Source organism: Lepidochelys kempii, chromosome 9 (genome assembly GCF_965140285.1).
Source record: "Lepidochelys kempii isolate rLepKem1 chromosome 9, rLepKem1.hap1, whole genome shotgun sequence".
NCBI classification, from domain to species: Eukaryota; Metazoa; Chordata; order Testudines; family Cheloniidae; genus Lepidochelys; species Lepidochelys kempii.
The window spans coordinates 40,734,186-40,750,431 of record NC_136388.1 but is presented as its reverse complement, the minus strand read 5'-3'; the positions used below and the strand labels follow the sequence as shown (position 1 = coordinate 40,750,431).

General features: G+C 40.6%; 1 protein-coding gene across 3 annotated transcripts in view; it reads left to right on the top strand.

The window, feature by feature from the left end:
- The window catches only part of CLSTN2 (calsyntenin 2), a 741,931-nt gene that overhangs the window by 588,305 nt on the left and 137,380 nt on the right, over window positions 1–16,246 (top strand). For all 3 annotated transcript variants that reach the window (XM_073359983.2, XM_073359979.2, XM_073359984.2), the window contains exons 3-4: window positions 1,226–1,421; window positions 3,712–3,920. In XM_073359983.2, the coding sequence (XP_073216084.1) occupies window positions 1,226–1,421; window positions 3,712–3,920 (405 nt within the window). The remainder of the gene's footprint in view (window positions 1–1,225; window positions 1,422–3,711; window positions 3,921–16,246) is intronic.

Sequence of the window (16,246 nt, the reverse complement as noted above, 5' to 3'; positions counted from 1 at the left end):
TATGTACTAGTATAGGAGTTGCATCCCATCCATGCTATTGTGTAAGGTGGTGGGGCCACTGACCCCAGCTAAACATGTATTGTATGTATTCTCCTGCTGTGCCATAAGTATGGATGAACACAAATGCTAAATAACTGGTGCTGATCCTGTAGAGAAATCCACAGTACCAGACTCTAATACACCCTCCCTTACAATGTTCAATAGCCTCCACATTTTCTTATTTCCTACCTACAGAGGTGAAGCATAATGATTACACTCTAAAGCTGCGGCATGTTTGTCAAGACAGAGGTTGAAGCTATAGACGACCTGTGAAATGGGCAAAGAGCCATAGTGTAGCCTACTTGCCATTAATTAAAAGTGTGTTTAAAAATGTTATAGGAAGAGTCACCAGATGGTGCTCTTACATATATTCTTGCAATTTTTTGTTAGTAAGCAAGCAATTTTTAGTCTATGCTGTTTTGTCAGTTTTGTTATATAGTAGTCCTTTGAGAGAAGCTGTGGCAAATAGCACAGAGTTGGTTCTCTTTTTATTCTCTATATTTGGAAGTAAGTCTTGGGACAGTATAGTTTCCTGGGAATAAGATGTTTGGGTGAGTGCTGAGATTTTGAAAAGAGGTGACTGCCTCTGTTCCAGAACTGGTATATATGTGTAAATAGAACAAGTTACACTTACAATGTACTGAGAGTAGAGCAGTGCACATTTTTCAGTTCACTGGCAGGTTAAAAAAAAATCACTTTGCGTCAAGCAACACATTTTGTTTGACCTGAAACAAAACATTTCGTGTCAATTTTGAACTTTTTTAACCTTTTAAATTTTGAAATAAAATTGGAAAAAAATTCAAAATGAAATGTTTGGGTTTTGTTTTCCCTGATTTTTTTTTTTTTCCCCAACCAAAACAATTTGGTGAAATCGACATGCTGCCACTTGGTACAGAGGCAGTGCGGGTGTCAGAAGAAAGAATAGCAACGAAAGAAGATGAGACCTAGTATAAAGACTTTCTCTATTTTTCCTTCTGCCTGTCCCTTTACCTCTCACTCATTTACATGAGGTTCTGTTTATTTCAGCTGGTAGTTTGTGATGGTATGCTGTTCAGCGAATAGTCCACATCACTTATCTGTCACAGGTTGTGAAATACAGGTGGTTGCCTGCACATCAGATGTCACTCAAACATGTCTGAATCGGTTCTAACCAACAATAATATTCCCCATGTTTTATTCGTTACAGGCGAAATCTGTGCTTTTAAAATCCATGGACAGGAAATGCCCTTTGAAGCTGTTGTGCTAAACAAGACATCTGGAGAAGGTCGTCTCCGAGCAAAAAGTCCAATTGACTGTGAACTGCAGAAGGAGTACACATTTATCATCCAGGCATACGACTGTGGAGCGGGACCTAGTGGAACAAACTGGAAGAAATCTCACAAGTGAGTGACAATAAGGGAAAAAAATGCATTGGCTGTGGCATGTATTTACTCAAAGATGTAGTTCAGGTGGAAGAGCTTCTTTTTATGCTATAGTCTGTGGGAAGCAAATGGAAACAAAATGCTTTATCACTGGAATTGATTGTGCATTGTTGGTGTCTTTTTTTTTGGTTTAAAAAACATTTCACTCAAATTGACCTGATTTTCAGTAATTTCAATGGAACTGTTTTAATAGAACTACTGATCAAATGGACTACAATAAAATAATGATTTTAAATTTAAATATTTTTCCATACTATATATTTTCCCACATTAAACAGATCAGCTAAATCAAATAATCAGAGCCTTGGAAACTAGAATTAACTGATATCTATGTAACCAAACTATGCTGAATTTATTTTTTCTCTAACTTTATTCAGCCAATTTCAAATGGTAGAGAAGAGCTACTAGGAGGGGGGAAAATCACCTTTTTTAATTTTCATTTATATGCTGCAGCTTTATTGCCTTTCCACTGAGATTTTATTAGCCCCTAGAAGCTCAGCAGACCTGGCTGGCTCAGCATTTGGTGGGAATCTTCCAAAGATTCAGAGGCTGCAAGAAGTGTTGCTGGTGGGTCAGTAGGTGGCACTCTTTACTGAGACAATATAGAACCAATGCCCCAGATATGGTGCTGCCTTTTGTCTGATCCATGAAACCAATTGTCAGTAAAGATGAAATTTGCCCTGATACAGACAGTGAAATTGCCATATAAACTGCCCAATTTACTGTATGAGCCATTTAAACAATGCACCGTTTTGTTTATATCGGATATACAGGAATTTAAGAATTTATTTTACTATATAATGTGAGCTGCATCATGATCTGGTTTTTTTGGGGGGTGGGTTTGTTATTTTTTTTTAATCATGTTTTTCTTAAGGCACAACCTGAAAAATAGAACAAGTTTCAAGTCACAGCTAATTTTTCCACTGTAACAATTTTGGGAGTTTCATATGAAATGCTATGGTCTCTCTCTTTCAAACTTCAGTAGCAGTCTAGCAGTTATTAGACTTTGGGACTTTGTGGTCTGGCTGTGATCAAAACCAAGTCTGGTTAGCTGTGTCTAGAAGTTGTTATTATTTAATGCAGGGCAGTGTGGGGTACTGGATTGGGCACCGAACTGAAGCTGGAGTTCTGTTCTTGCCTCTGCCACGGACCTACTGTATAACAGTCACTTCACCTCTCTATCCCTCTTTTGCCCTTTCCATCGCTGTCTATTCAGATTGTATGCTCTTTCGGCAGGAACTGTCTCATATGTGTCAAGTGCTTGTCACAAAGGGGGTGTGCTCTTGGCTGGGCCTGCTAGGGTCTACTCCAATTTAAGTAATAATCATGAAGATGGTTGATTAGTGGCTAGCTATCTGTGAAATGAGTTGGTGCTCCTAGTTCAGGTCCTATTAACAGATATCCACATCACACAACAATCCAGCGTCACACTTGTTGCCAGAGGGGCTGTATAATCGTCAGTCACCGGAGCAGCTAAGCGCTGAATCAACGTGGAACTTGAACTACTCTCCCAATCTCTAGAGCTGAGCCCTTCTGAGGAGGGTTGCAGCACACTGCCTTCCAGAACAAGGCTCAGGTGCAGTCACGTGGTATGAAGAGAAAGATGTCCCTACCAGTGCCCATGTACGACTTGTTTTTAAATACTGTCGATGAATTCAGCCCTTATTGCTCTCAATGCAGCATCTTTCACAAGCTCTAAATGTCATGCAAGAAACTGGGGAAATGAACATGGAATCTGCAGTATTTTAGGAACTTAGGGAGTGGATAAACAATTAACTTTTGCCCTGGAAAGAAGGGAAGGTGCTTACTTAGTAACGGGGATTTTTCAAGATATTTATATTTTCAGTGTCTAAGCAATTGGTGTCTAAGGGAGCATTTTAAGCCTGATTCTCCTCTTATGCCTTTTTTCTTTTTTCTTTTTTACAAAGGGTTCACTCCACTGACTGACTCTTGATTTACACTGGTGTTAAGCAAGAGGAGAATTAGGCTTTCTCCATGATAACTTTGTTGCACATTTTCGTAACAGAAATGTCATATTAAAGTATTAAGTAGTGCAGATTAAAAATGGAAATGAAACACAAAGTAAAATGATACAAGAGCACTTTACTCACAGTGCATAGGTTTTTATTTTCCAAGCCCTCTTTGGTGTTAATCTGTCATGTGTTTGGATAATGAACGGAGATTGACATCTCAGTTTGAAGTCAAGATGAATGGATATCTCTCTCCAAATTCTTTGTTTCTATATTTTTAGGGCAGTGGTCCATATCCAGGTGAAGGATGTTAATGAGTTTGCACCTACCTTCAAAGAGACCTCGTATAAGACCACAGTGACAGAGGGAAAGATCTATGACAGTATACTGCAGGTGGAAGCCGTGGATGAGGACTGTTCTCCACAGTACAGCCAGATATGCAATTATGAAATTGTCACCCCGGATGTTCCTTTTGCCATTGACAGAAACGGTGAGTCCTGGGCAAGATGCAATTAGGAATTCTGGGCCACGCCTTCAACTGGTGTATGTCAGCGTAGCTGCAGTGATTTCTGCTAAATAGTGGGTCCTGTGGACAATGGAGCTACCCTGATTTACATCAGCTGAGGATTTGAATTTAAATTGAAATAATATTTATTACTTGTGTGCCTGAGTCTTTGCATTAAATACTTCCATACCCGTAGGCTCAGTGCCCTACCAGTTGGTAATTCATTGTACAACATTGTGGGATGGCGGAAATGCTGCTAGGCCAGACTATGTGCTCTGCTTTTTTAAGACCAGATTTGGCCTCTCTGCTTTACTTTCCCATTCTATAAAACTGAGCTAATAATACTTACTCAACTCACTAGGGTAGTGGGAATTCTTTAGTTAATGCTGAAAAGGCACTTTGAAGATTAAAAGTGATATTTCCAGTCAGTGCTATGTATTGTTACTACTTTGTGTTCTGTAAGTAAGTTTTAAAATCTCTCTACAATATAGACATGAAGGGCCAGATCCAGCCTGCAAATCCATGAAAGTACAGGACCAAAATACAGTGGAACAGCACTGTTTCTGCTGCACAAGTGGGAGAAGGATCTTGGGGGAAAGTGTAAGGGTTGTTTACCAGGGGCCTGAAATTCTAGTTTTAGATTGAATCAGTTTTTTTAAAGATAGCTTTGTTGAGGCTTGCATTGTAGCAGTCATAGATTGAGCCTACTATGTGCCATTTTTTTTCTGAGTTCTTCTGTGGCGCTATTCATAATAAAACCAATTTGGACCCCATGTAATTTTGCCTCCTTGAGATATATTCTCTCCCATGAGCAGTCTAGCTGCAATAAATAAAAATCTGTATTCTGTATATATAATTATGCTGCTTTATTCGTCCTGTCATTTGAGGTTTATTATTGTATGGTTTTTTAGTGTAGGGCTAGATTGTAACTAGCAGTGCACAAGGGGAAGAGAGGACACAAGGACTGTGTGAAGCTAGTGCCACTACTGGTGCTGGCCTCCCAAAAAAGCGTGGAAAAACAAATGGGGGGTATGGCCCTCGCTCTTCTCTGCACGAGCCAGCAGACATGACCTCATGTGTAGGGAAGAGAGGGGAGGACCCTGTGCATCCTTTGGAAGAGTGTAGCAGGCAGGTACTATGCCTCCATGATCTCCAGTGAGGGTGGTGCATCCCTGCTTTGAGCAGTGGTTTGCCTACCTTAATCTTGTCCTGCACATTACTAAAGTCCTAATAGAATGTTCCAGGAAGGAGGAACAATTTATCAAATAGTTCAATTCTGTTCCCCTAAATGTGGATTCTAATCCAAGATGTTTACAAAGACTAATACGTTTTTAATGTGCCTAAATACTTTAGGGTCCTAAATCCCATTTTCAAAAATACCTAAGTGGCTTAGGTACCTTTGAAATTATTACCCACAGTGCCTATCAACTTGGTGTCTAAGGTCCTGCTTCAGTAAATTACTTAACTACATGCCTAACTTTAAGCATGGGAGTAATACCACTGAAGTCAAGGGGACTACTCACTTGCTTAAAGTTAGTCCCATGCTTAAGAACCTTGATGAATCAAGGTCTAAACGCTGACTGGAGCACCTGCTCCCAGTGTTTCTGATAGCCCAGATTTTCCTGGCATGGATCAGCAGGAAGAATGACTAATTCACCTCTCTACTGGTGGTCCCTGATGAGTGGAACTGAAGCGCACTTCCTTGTGGAGTAACAAGGAATAAAGACGGCTCTGGGCAAACACTAATTTGCCCTCTAGTCCTAGGTTTAAATTGGTTTCCTGGTACATATTTGCTGATATAAAAACAAAATGAAAAGGTATTTTATGAAAAAATACCTTAGTTTACGCTGGAAAAAACACTTTGTTTTCCATATGCCGCAGCCCGACCCTTGGCTGCCCTACTTGCTTGTCAGCTTCTTGCAACTTCCAGTCCACTTCACACTGGGGAGCAACACAGCACTTGTCACCAGAGTTGCGGGTGGCAGGGTCACATTAAAACACTTTGAAGACTTCCCCCGCTGCACATATAATACAAACCAGCAGCTCTCTGAGTAGGGTATTTCAGCAGATCCACTCTGGCATCGTCTTGTAGATCAAATGTGCTACCTCTTGCATTCTTGAGGGAAGAGAACTATGATGGAAAACTGAGCAGTTGTGTTACCCTAAGGTCATGAGAGACATCATGCTGAGATCTTTCAAGAAACATCCAGGCCTGGCCATTGACATTTTATCAACTTTTTGCTATTGATCTTGACAAAAAATACTTTTTTTGCATAAAGTAATTTAAAAAAAAGGTTAATGTCTGTGCTCAGAAGAAACTCTACAAAGAAATGTGTCGTATGTGAGCTCCAACTTATCTTGCCCCACGGAATCAGTTAATCCATGTTGTGTTTAGGAGGAGAGCACTTTTTTTCTGAAGTTTAATCTGATTTTTGGCAAAATTACATATGGAAAGCAGCTGTCTTCTCCTAGCAGCCATTTTCATGCTGGGATGCTTTAGAGAAAACCTTTCCCCTGTTCAAAACTGATTTGTCTTTATTTGTGCTGCTTTCACATAATGCATAGCTGAGCATCAAAAGATAATAACCAGTTAGCATCAATAAAAACGTAAATGGCATGCGGGGAGGGGGGAATCCCCCCCATTATAATATCATCATAGCAAGCATTTTAGATATCATATGGAGGCGTAATCATAATGGTTATGATTGTGTTCAAGTAAATGGGAGTCAATTGGCGCAGTAATCTTTTCTCAGAGAGAGTGCTAGAACAGGAGATTTTATACAGCGAGATAGGCATGTGCATGCAATTCCCTCCAACTCTGCCAGATTTACTGATTTCTATTTCCCGAGTTTGAGATATTAGGAAATACTATAGGTTTCAGTTTTTATCCATTATCTTTCAAAAGTGGTGTAACAAGTAGCTGTGTAGTGCTTGGATGGTTGGTGTGAATAAGGAGGACTGTCAGGATTGTTGGGTAATGTGACAGGGTCTACAGGCCCCACACTGAACAAGGCGGAATACGGGGCTGGGGGCCCCTCTCCTCAACAGGCGCATGGTATGCTCCCAGTGGAGGAACAGTTTAAAGGACCCTGGTAGGCAAAGAGAAAGGGGAAATGAACTGCATGTGGCACCAGGAAGCAAAGTGAGAGCTGTGCCAGGACTGGCAATGGCTTTGTGAAGGCTGCTCTAGCAGCAGGGACTGGGATCTCCCCTTCCCCTCTTCTTTGGGAGTTGAAAGCCCTAAGGGAGTTTGACTTACTGAATAGGACATGAAGGGTATGTTTAAACTGCAGTAAAAAACCAGCGGCATGGCCACAGCTGGCCCAGGTCAGCTGACTCAGGATCACGGGGCTTGAGCTGCAGGGCTAAAAATTGCTGTGTAGGCATTAGGGCTCAGGGTAGAGTCCACGTTCTGGGATGCTGGAACAATTTTTATAGTGGGAGTGCTAGAGAGCCATTGAACCAAACTGTAAACCCTATATATGATGCAAACCACTTCAAACCAAGGGATGCGTCATCTCCACCAGAACCCCTAGTTCTAGCATCTGTGCCCCACTATTTATTTAGCTGTGGGATGCTTTAAATAAGATCTAGGAGATATCTGCAACTGTGCCTATTAAGGTGTGTTGTGCTAATTAAGAGTTCACATATAGGTTTGCTTAATGTACAAACTGTGTCCAGATGTTTTAGTTCTAATGGATAAACCTGTTGTCATGCTTTACAAAAGGGATGAGTATTTCACATATTTAATGGTAAGCAGGAGGGAATTTTTTTTTAGAAGCTATTCTTTTTGGATGGGATCCAAAGCTCAATGTTGCCAATGGAAATTTTTTCATTGACTACAATGAGCTTTGGATCAGACCCTAAGAAACAAAACCTATATATTGTACTCAACCCAAATATATGAGTTCTGTGCAGAGAAGACGCTGTTTTACAATCTAGGATGTGCAACCCCCCATCTTCACAAAAATATGAAAAAAATCCCATAGCACTTGCATCTGTAACAATGTATAGCAGGGGTAGGCAACCTATGGCATGCGTGCCAAAGGCTGCATGCAAGCTGATTTTCAATGGCACTCACACTGCCAGGGTCCTGGCCACCAATCCAGGGGGCTCTGCATTTTAATTTAATTTTAAATGAAGCTTCTTAAACATTTTAAAAACCATATATACTTTACATACAACAATAGCTTACTTATATATTAAAGACTTATAGAAAGAGTCCTTCTACAAATGTGAAAATGTATTAGTGGCATGGAAAATTTTAAATTAGAGTGAATAAATGAAGACTCGGCCCACCACTTCTAAAAGGTTGCCCGCCCCCTGATGTATGGCTTTGCCAGACAATACACAGCAGCTTACGCGCTTACTGCAGAGGCTTCATTTTTTTTACACAGGCCTAGTATCATGTACCTGACTAATTCAAGAAACATCTGAATATTTTGTTCCCATGAAAAATCATTGCTTTGCTTTCAAAATGGAGAACACCTCTATTCTATGCAGCCAACAGGGAGAAATTGGGGCACACCACCACCACCACCAACAAAAACATGTATCTCAGCTTTAAATCTGTTCTGCATTGCCAGAAAGAAGTTTTAACAGTGGACAGGATGTGACCGTCTGTGGGGCAGGGCATAGGAAAAGCCTTCACTCCAGCCTCCCAAAACACCAGACAGCAGAAATATGCCACTGCAGAGACTTGTAACCTGCCATCAGCATAAACAAGCAGCAGATTACAACTCTCTGCACTGACGCATATCACACAGTCACTCTAGTCACGCTTTCCTTCATAGGCTGAGCTATGGTGCTTGTATGTTATTGCTCCATGCTCAGCAAAAAAGAAACCCAAGCCAAACAGTACTTGGGTAGTGTAAATTTCCCAGAGTGGGATACAGGAGAAGCAAGAAACCCAGGTAAATATATAACAACAAAGCAAGCCGTTAGAGTGGTGTAGTTAAAAATTGCATGGTGAGCTGCTTGTTGCTCACCACTTTCTACCCCCGTTAGTTTTTCTTACTAGCCAAGTAATGGGTTATTTTAGGGCACTTAAATCACAGGTAATTTTACTCATTATTCCCAGCCAAAAGCATTCAAAAGTGAGGCTGCAAAAAATTATGACTTTTAAAAATCATAATTTGGGGGGGAGGTATTTGATTTTTGGTTTTTAAGCTTTTAGGCCTCATGTTTTCAAGTTTTTCTCCACAGCAAGAGGGCTAGAAAGTAAACAATGAAACATTCTCAAATAATTACATGATTCCAGGAGTTGCAGCTTAACGGTAAACACCAAATACCATGACAGTCATGATTAAATTGCAAGAATTGGCAACAGTGTTTATTGGTAGAAAAGGAGAGAGAGAGAGTTCACTCTAGTCATTGAATTATCTTTACAGAATGTTCACCCAGTCTATCCAGAGATGCCCATTGTGTCTACTCTTTTTTGTAGCAGGGATGAAATTCGTGGTAAAAAGATCCAAGATGCCATCTGGTATTTGAAAAATGCAAAGGGGAAGTATGAAGGAGTGTCACAGACACTACGTCTGTGAGATAGATTGGGAAAATATTCAATAGAGCAGAATTTGTTTTGGATCCTGATTTGGATCATAAGCTAGGTATCACAGACCTAACTTAAGGAGAGGTGCATTGAGTCTATTAACTGTATTGTGATGAATCTCAGGATTATGGAATGTGTATTCAGTGCTTATGAGATGCTGTGTGATACCTTTCCTTTCTCAGATGAAAGAGGTGTGTGTGTGTGAGATGCAAGGTTGTTAGGAACCACTAATCATTAAAAAAGGAGTACTTGTCGCACCTTAGAGACTAGCAAATTTATTTGTTAATCTAATCATTAGACTCTCTTTTAAACCACCTTTGAAATTACCAGTTCAATCAAACCTTGGGAAGAACGAGGTGCCATTTGCCATGTGAGATCCAAGTCCCCCAAGGGACGGAATACTACACACTGAATTTTCAACTGGTGTAAACCATCAGAGCTCCATCGAAGTCAGTGAAGCTATGGTGAAGCCAGTTCACACCAGCTGAGAGCCTGATTCTGTATATCCCTTACATACAATGGCTTGGGTGTGTGTCTGTAATTTTCTGCTGAATAAAATTTCATCCATGTGATGAGACCATAATGCTCATAAAATGGATTTTTTTGTATGTAATGAGCTTAACTTTGTCGGTAATGAACTACTGGCCATAAAATAAAATCACTTAACAGGAAGGGGCAAATTCATGCGTGTCCGCATGAAGAACTGGAAATGAAGGCACAAGATCTGACTTTTTTTTAAAACTGATTGTGGCATGCAGCCTAGTAGAGTTTTCCTCCTAGCAGAGATCTTCAATGACCAATTCAATAGTTATTTATTTAAAATAAAATTAGACAATATTAGTAACAATTATGTTGTAATGCAGAGTTCTGTCACAAAATAAGGTTTTATCAGAACTTTATGTTTATTGCATTTTCTACCTCATTTGGCCGGGGACATGGTTTGGTGAACAGAGCATGGGGCTGTGAGTAGACCAGGGTTCTATTCCAGCATTGCCACTGACCTACTGGGTAAACTTGGGCAAGTCACTTCACTTCTGTGGCTACATCTGCGTTACGAGCAAGGGGTGTGATTCCCAGCTCATGTAGACATACCTGTCGCTTGTCAGGCTAGTGCACTAAAAATAGTAATTTAGCTGCAGTAGCATGGGGAGCAGCAGCAGCAACATGAGCTAGTTGCCCTGAGTACAAACCTGCCTGAATCCTGGGATACGTACTTGAAGTGGTTAGCCCATGCCACTGCTGCTACACTACTATTATTTGTGCACTACCTTGATGAGACCTAGCACACGTATGTCTACATGAGCCTTGTCACGGTTCCTCCCCCACTCTGAACTCTAGGGTACAGATGTGGGGACCTGCATGAAAAACCTCCTAAGCTTATCTTTACCAGCTTAGGTCAAAACTTCCCCAAGGTACAAAATATTACACCTTGGACTGGCCGCTACCACCACCAAACTAATACTGGTTACTGGGGAAGAGCTGTTTGGACGTGTCCTTCCCCCCAAAATACTTCCCAAAACCTTGCACCCCACTTCCTGGACAAGGTTTGGTAAAAAGCCTCACCAATTTGCATAGGTGACCACAGACCCAAACCCTTGGATCTGAGAACAATGAAAAAGCATTCAGTGTTTTACAAGAAGACTTTTAATAAAAAATAGAAGTAAATAGAAATAAAGAAATCCCCCCTGTAAAATCAGGATGGTAGATATCTTACAGGGTAATTAGATTAAAAAACATAGAGAACCCCTCTAGGCAAAACCTTAAGTTACAAAAAAGATACACAGACAGAAATAGTTATTCTATTCAGCACAATTCTTTTCTCAGCCATTTAAAGAAATCATAATCTAACACATACCTAGCTAGATTACTTACTAAAAGTTCTAAGACTCCATTCCTGTTCTGTCCCTGGCCAAGACGACTACAGACAGACACAGACCCTTTGTTTCTCTCCCTCCTCCCAGCTTTTGAAAGTATCTTGTCTCCTCATTGGTCATTTTGGTCAGGTGCCAGCGAGGTTACCTTTAGCTTCTTAACCCTTTACAGGTGAGAGGAGCTTTCCCCTGGCCAGGAGGGATTTCAAAGGGGTTTACCCTTCCCTTTATATTTATGACAAGCCTGGAATCCCACCCCCAAGCTCATAGTGTAGAAATAGTCTCTGCTTTTGTGAGGCATTTTCAGATCTTTATATGAAAAGTACTGTAAGATATGATTTAGAAAGCTGTGCAGCTTGTAGCTGCCTGTTGGCTTCTTTGTTAACTTGACTCTCCACAATGTAGTCCCCACCAGCTCGCATGTCCTTGAAGAGAACATAGAATATGGGCTGTCAGAAGAAGATGAGAATTTAGTGTTAAGACATCATGAATTCTCTGTGTGTGTGTTTTAAATCACCCCCTGTGTTCACTGCCATTAAAGTGTTCTGCTTCCTCACAAGGCATTATTCTAATACTTAGGGTGACCAGATAGGAAGTGAGAAAAATCAGGACAGGGGGTGGGGGGGTATTAGGCACCTATATAAAAAAGCCCCAAATATTGGGACTGTCCCTATAAAATTGGGACATCTGGGAATCCTATTAATACCCCAGCAGGTAGCCAGATGCAGCCTCCCATAGCCCTCTACTGTAGAGAGGATGGAAAGAGACTTCAATTTCAAAGTTCAGCCCCTGTGCCCCAGGACAGATAGTAGAGGTGAGAGGCCACTGATGCAGCAAAAAGAACCTTTCACCCTCCATAGGAGTCATGAATTGCTTTTTTTTATAATACAGTCACTCCCTGCTAACACAGGAGGCATGGATAAAACTTAAGGGGCAATTCTAGTTCATCTGGTGTGCTAATACAGGAATTGCCCTCGTGTGACACATTTATGTTACCATTCTGCCTGGGGCTTCAGGTGATCAGGCTGAGGCTGCAGGATCTTTAGGGGAGGAGATGAAGGAGCACACCAAGTGACTAAGTTTAAAGCTTTATTAACCAAATAACAGTGGTGAGTGCCGGACGCACCCCACGTCACTCAGAGGGAGGAAGAAAGTGTTAGTGCCTGAGCCCTAACCCACTTTTATACTTACACATGCACAACACAAGGCTGGCCAACCGTGGGAAGAAGAAGAGGGGAGGAAGGGTAGATGAGAGTCCTGCCCTGTGCACAGGTCATCTAGGGTCCGCTGTAAATCTCCGACTTGTTTCAGCTCTCAGGAGGGTTTTAAGCCCTGGGTTCTTCCGGGGGCATTTTCGTCCAGGGACCCTCGTCCCCCATGCTCTTGGTACCAGTCCAAACCAGCCTTCCGCAGCTCCCTTAGTTTCCCCAAAACACACCGGTTTCAGAGTCGCATGACTGTTGTTTTTCCACTCACTGACCTTCACAATCTTACTAGTTTTGCAACCCCTTCAGTTCTGTCTGGCTCAGTTCTTCTTTCTCACGGCTGGCCGGGGTTGAGATAGAGGCTTCTGGCTGTTTGGCAGCAGAGAGCTTGTTTGTATACGCTGGCCTTGGGCTGCAGTTTCATTCCTTATCTTTGGGCCTAGCTGGATCGTCGAGTTAACCCGTTCCTTTCTCCCTTCCTCCCTCTTCGGCCTCTCATAACCTGCAACGGAATCTTCCACTCCCCACTTACACCTTCAACCCTTCCCAAGATACTTTCCAATGCATATAAAGGCGTTAGCAATATACAACACTGGTGCTTACCCAGGGGACCCCATGGGGGGGCATTTTATTGTGACACTATTTGATTAAATCAGTGGTCCAGTTCATTCAGTATCCTGTCATCAGCAGTGGATTGCATCAGTTATTGCAAAGGAAGGTCCAAGAAACCGTACAACAGGCAGTTATGAGTTAGCCTGCCCCAATAAATAGTTTCTAATATTTGACCCTTAATAGTTAGAGGTTGGTTTATGCCCTGAAGCAGGAGGGTTTATATCCTTATTATTTTTAATATGTATTATTATAACTCTGGGTATTCTTATTACCTGTATAAATGTTTAATTCCTTTTCTGAATCCTGCTTGGTGCTTGGCTTCAATGGTATATTGTTACAATGAGTTCCATGAGCTTTCTGTGAAGCATGTGGAAAAGTATTTACTTCTATTAGGTTTAACTTTCCTTCCTTTCAGTTTCATTGACTATCCCTTTGTTTGTGTAGGATGAGACAGAGAACAGAAATTCCCACTATATCACCTGTAAGCCGTTCATTATTTTGTCTATTTATAATGTTTCCCCTTTGCTTATTAAAAAAAGTCTCATTGATTAAATTGTAAAATAACAAAGTAACATAAAGCTACAAATAGCAGATGTAACAGAAACACACAGAATAATTAGATCAGTAAACTACACAGTAATATGTAGAAGACATTCAAATGACCTCTAAAATTAAAAAATACCCTAAATATTCAGAATCTTAGGAGTACAAATCTTAGAAGATAACTGTGTTCTGAGATTTATAAATCATTATAATGTATTTGTATTTCATTATAGCTATCATCCCAAGCAAATTCCTGTAGGCTGCTAATGTTGATTTAGCCAACTTCAGTGTCTTGAGAATTATCTCCACATATCATGGAGTAAAGCAATGGTACAGAGAACAAAAGAAGCATACACAAAGGAATATGCAGGAAAGAAATAATAAAATGCAGACAGTAAGTAAAGTATGAACAGATAATAAATGCACAAGTAAGTATATAATGGCAACATTGCACTTCTTAGGGATATAATGGTGGGAAACTGATTTACGAGTCCACCCAATTTTAGGCTTAATCAATTTTTGGTTTTATTTATACAATTTAAGACAGAATTACCACTTATAGTGTCTGAACACATGTTTATGCCAGACAATAAATAGATTATATAGAGGACCCAAGTTGCTGCATTCCAGGGCACAGGGAAGTTCTCCTGTACTCTACGATGGCCGTCATCGCCTCCTTTGACCCCTTGGTCTTGTCCTTCAGTCCCATTCCTTCAGCTTCTGATCCAGAGTTTCACCAATTTGGGCCGTGTTCATTGAGTCTTTTTATACATTTCCTGCAATTTACACAATTTTTGCTGTTTAAACCATTGCTATCTTTCTATTCCTTGTCATCCTGCCCCTAGTTTTTCCAAGTAGAAGGACTTCTTGTCATTACAGGTTTGTGTAGGGTTTTTTTAATCTCAAAATTTCCAGCACAATGTTGTATTTATCCTATCAGCAATAATGTCATTTTAAGCAAATCAATAATTTTTGTGTAAAAGGAGAAGAAATGGCAAAACAGCCCTACCAGGTAAATCTTTAGCCTAGCCATTACCTCATCTAAATTATCCATAATTACAAATTATTAAAATAAACTAACAACACTCATCCTAATCTTACCATTTAACAATTCATCATCTTTATATTTCGGTATTATAAGTCAGAATATTTAGTGTGTCGAATTCTATCCCTTAATCTGTTTGGGTTTGGAGAGCACACTATGACCCTTGAATGTCAACATTTGTGTATCTGCTGCAAACATGGGGTTTCCAGGGGACTTTCGTCACTCCAAGTCCAAAGCCTTGTGTTTGTGAATACTTCGTTAGTAATTTTCCCTGTTACTATTCAGAAGGGCTTGTTTTTTAGGGCCTTGATATTTAGTTGTTTTAATGGCACCCCAACACACTGAACTTCTACTAAGGAAGCACTAAGCAATGTGAGTTATAAACAAAAACAGTGAATTCCTGATACTCATTATAATGCCAAAAAATAACTGAGAAGTATATGTTTGAGTTTTCATTCTTATCAGATAGAAGAATCTAGTGTTCTGAATATCAGAATACATTTCAACGTGGGCCAATGGTCTAGAATAAAGGAATTCTAATCCTGTCCCTGCCTTCCTGCATGACCTTCAAGTCACTGCACTGCTCTGTTCCCCTTTCTGTGAAGTGTGTACACTCTCACCCTCAATTGGAACGGAAGGGGTTAAGGAAGGACAAAAGCAAAACAGGAAATAAGTCACACTTATTGCTGCAAGTATTCAACAAGATGTTGTGTTCTTTTGTGTTTAATCATAAGAAAGGGGTTTAATAATGGGTGGGGTATCTCACTGGGAGCTTGAGCAGCAAGATTCAATTTAGCACAAACTGAAGGAACCCACAAAGATGTGGACCAGAAGATGGTGTTCGATCCAGCAGAGAGTAGGAGATGTCAGTGGGCTTTAGATGAGGTTCGTAAAGCTGTGTTTACAGTGAAGGGTGGCTAGAGTATACTTTTCCTGAGTGTTATTGGTTGGTTGATCTAGAAGGAAACAGGTATTTTACATATGGACAAAACCTGTGAAAAAAATGTACCAATAACATAGTTTTAGTATAAGTTGCAATAAGGGTGGGAAAGTAAAATAGCAAGCTATTTTTAGGTCAGAGAGTGGTCAGAAAAAGCTCAGTGTGACCTTTTACACGGGTTACTATCCAAGTGAGGGACAATTAACCAGAGAGGGATATTGACTGGATAATGATCTTGCCTACTTTGTAGGAGTTTTATGAGGGTTTAATTAAGATGCATCATTTGGAAAATATATAGTCCTAGCTAAATACTAAGGATCAGTATAGTGCAATGCTTACTGCACTGCCTCAGGAGCAGGAACCAGAATGTGACTTGGTCACAATCATCTTCCCTGTTTCCCCCTGCTATGAGGAGAGAAGAAGGGACAGCACGATGCACCCGGATAGGGTACTTCCCCCAGAGTGCAAGAGCTCTAATTCTGTGTGTGCCGTTCTGTACGTGCTATTGTTTGTGCTCAGAAATGATTGACTCTGACCAAAATGG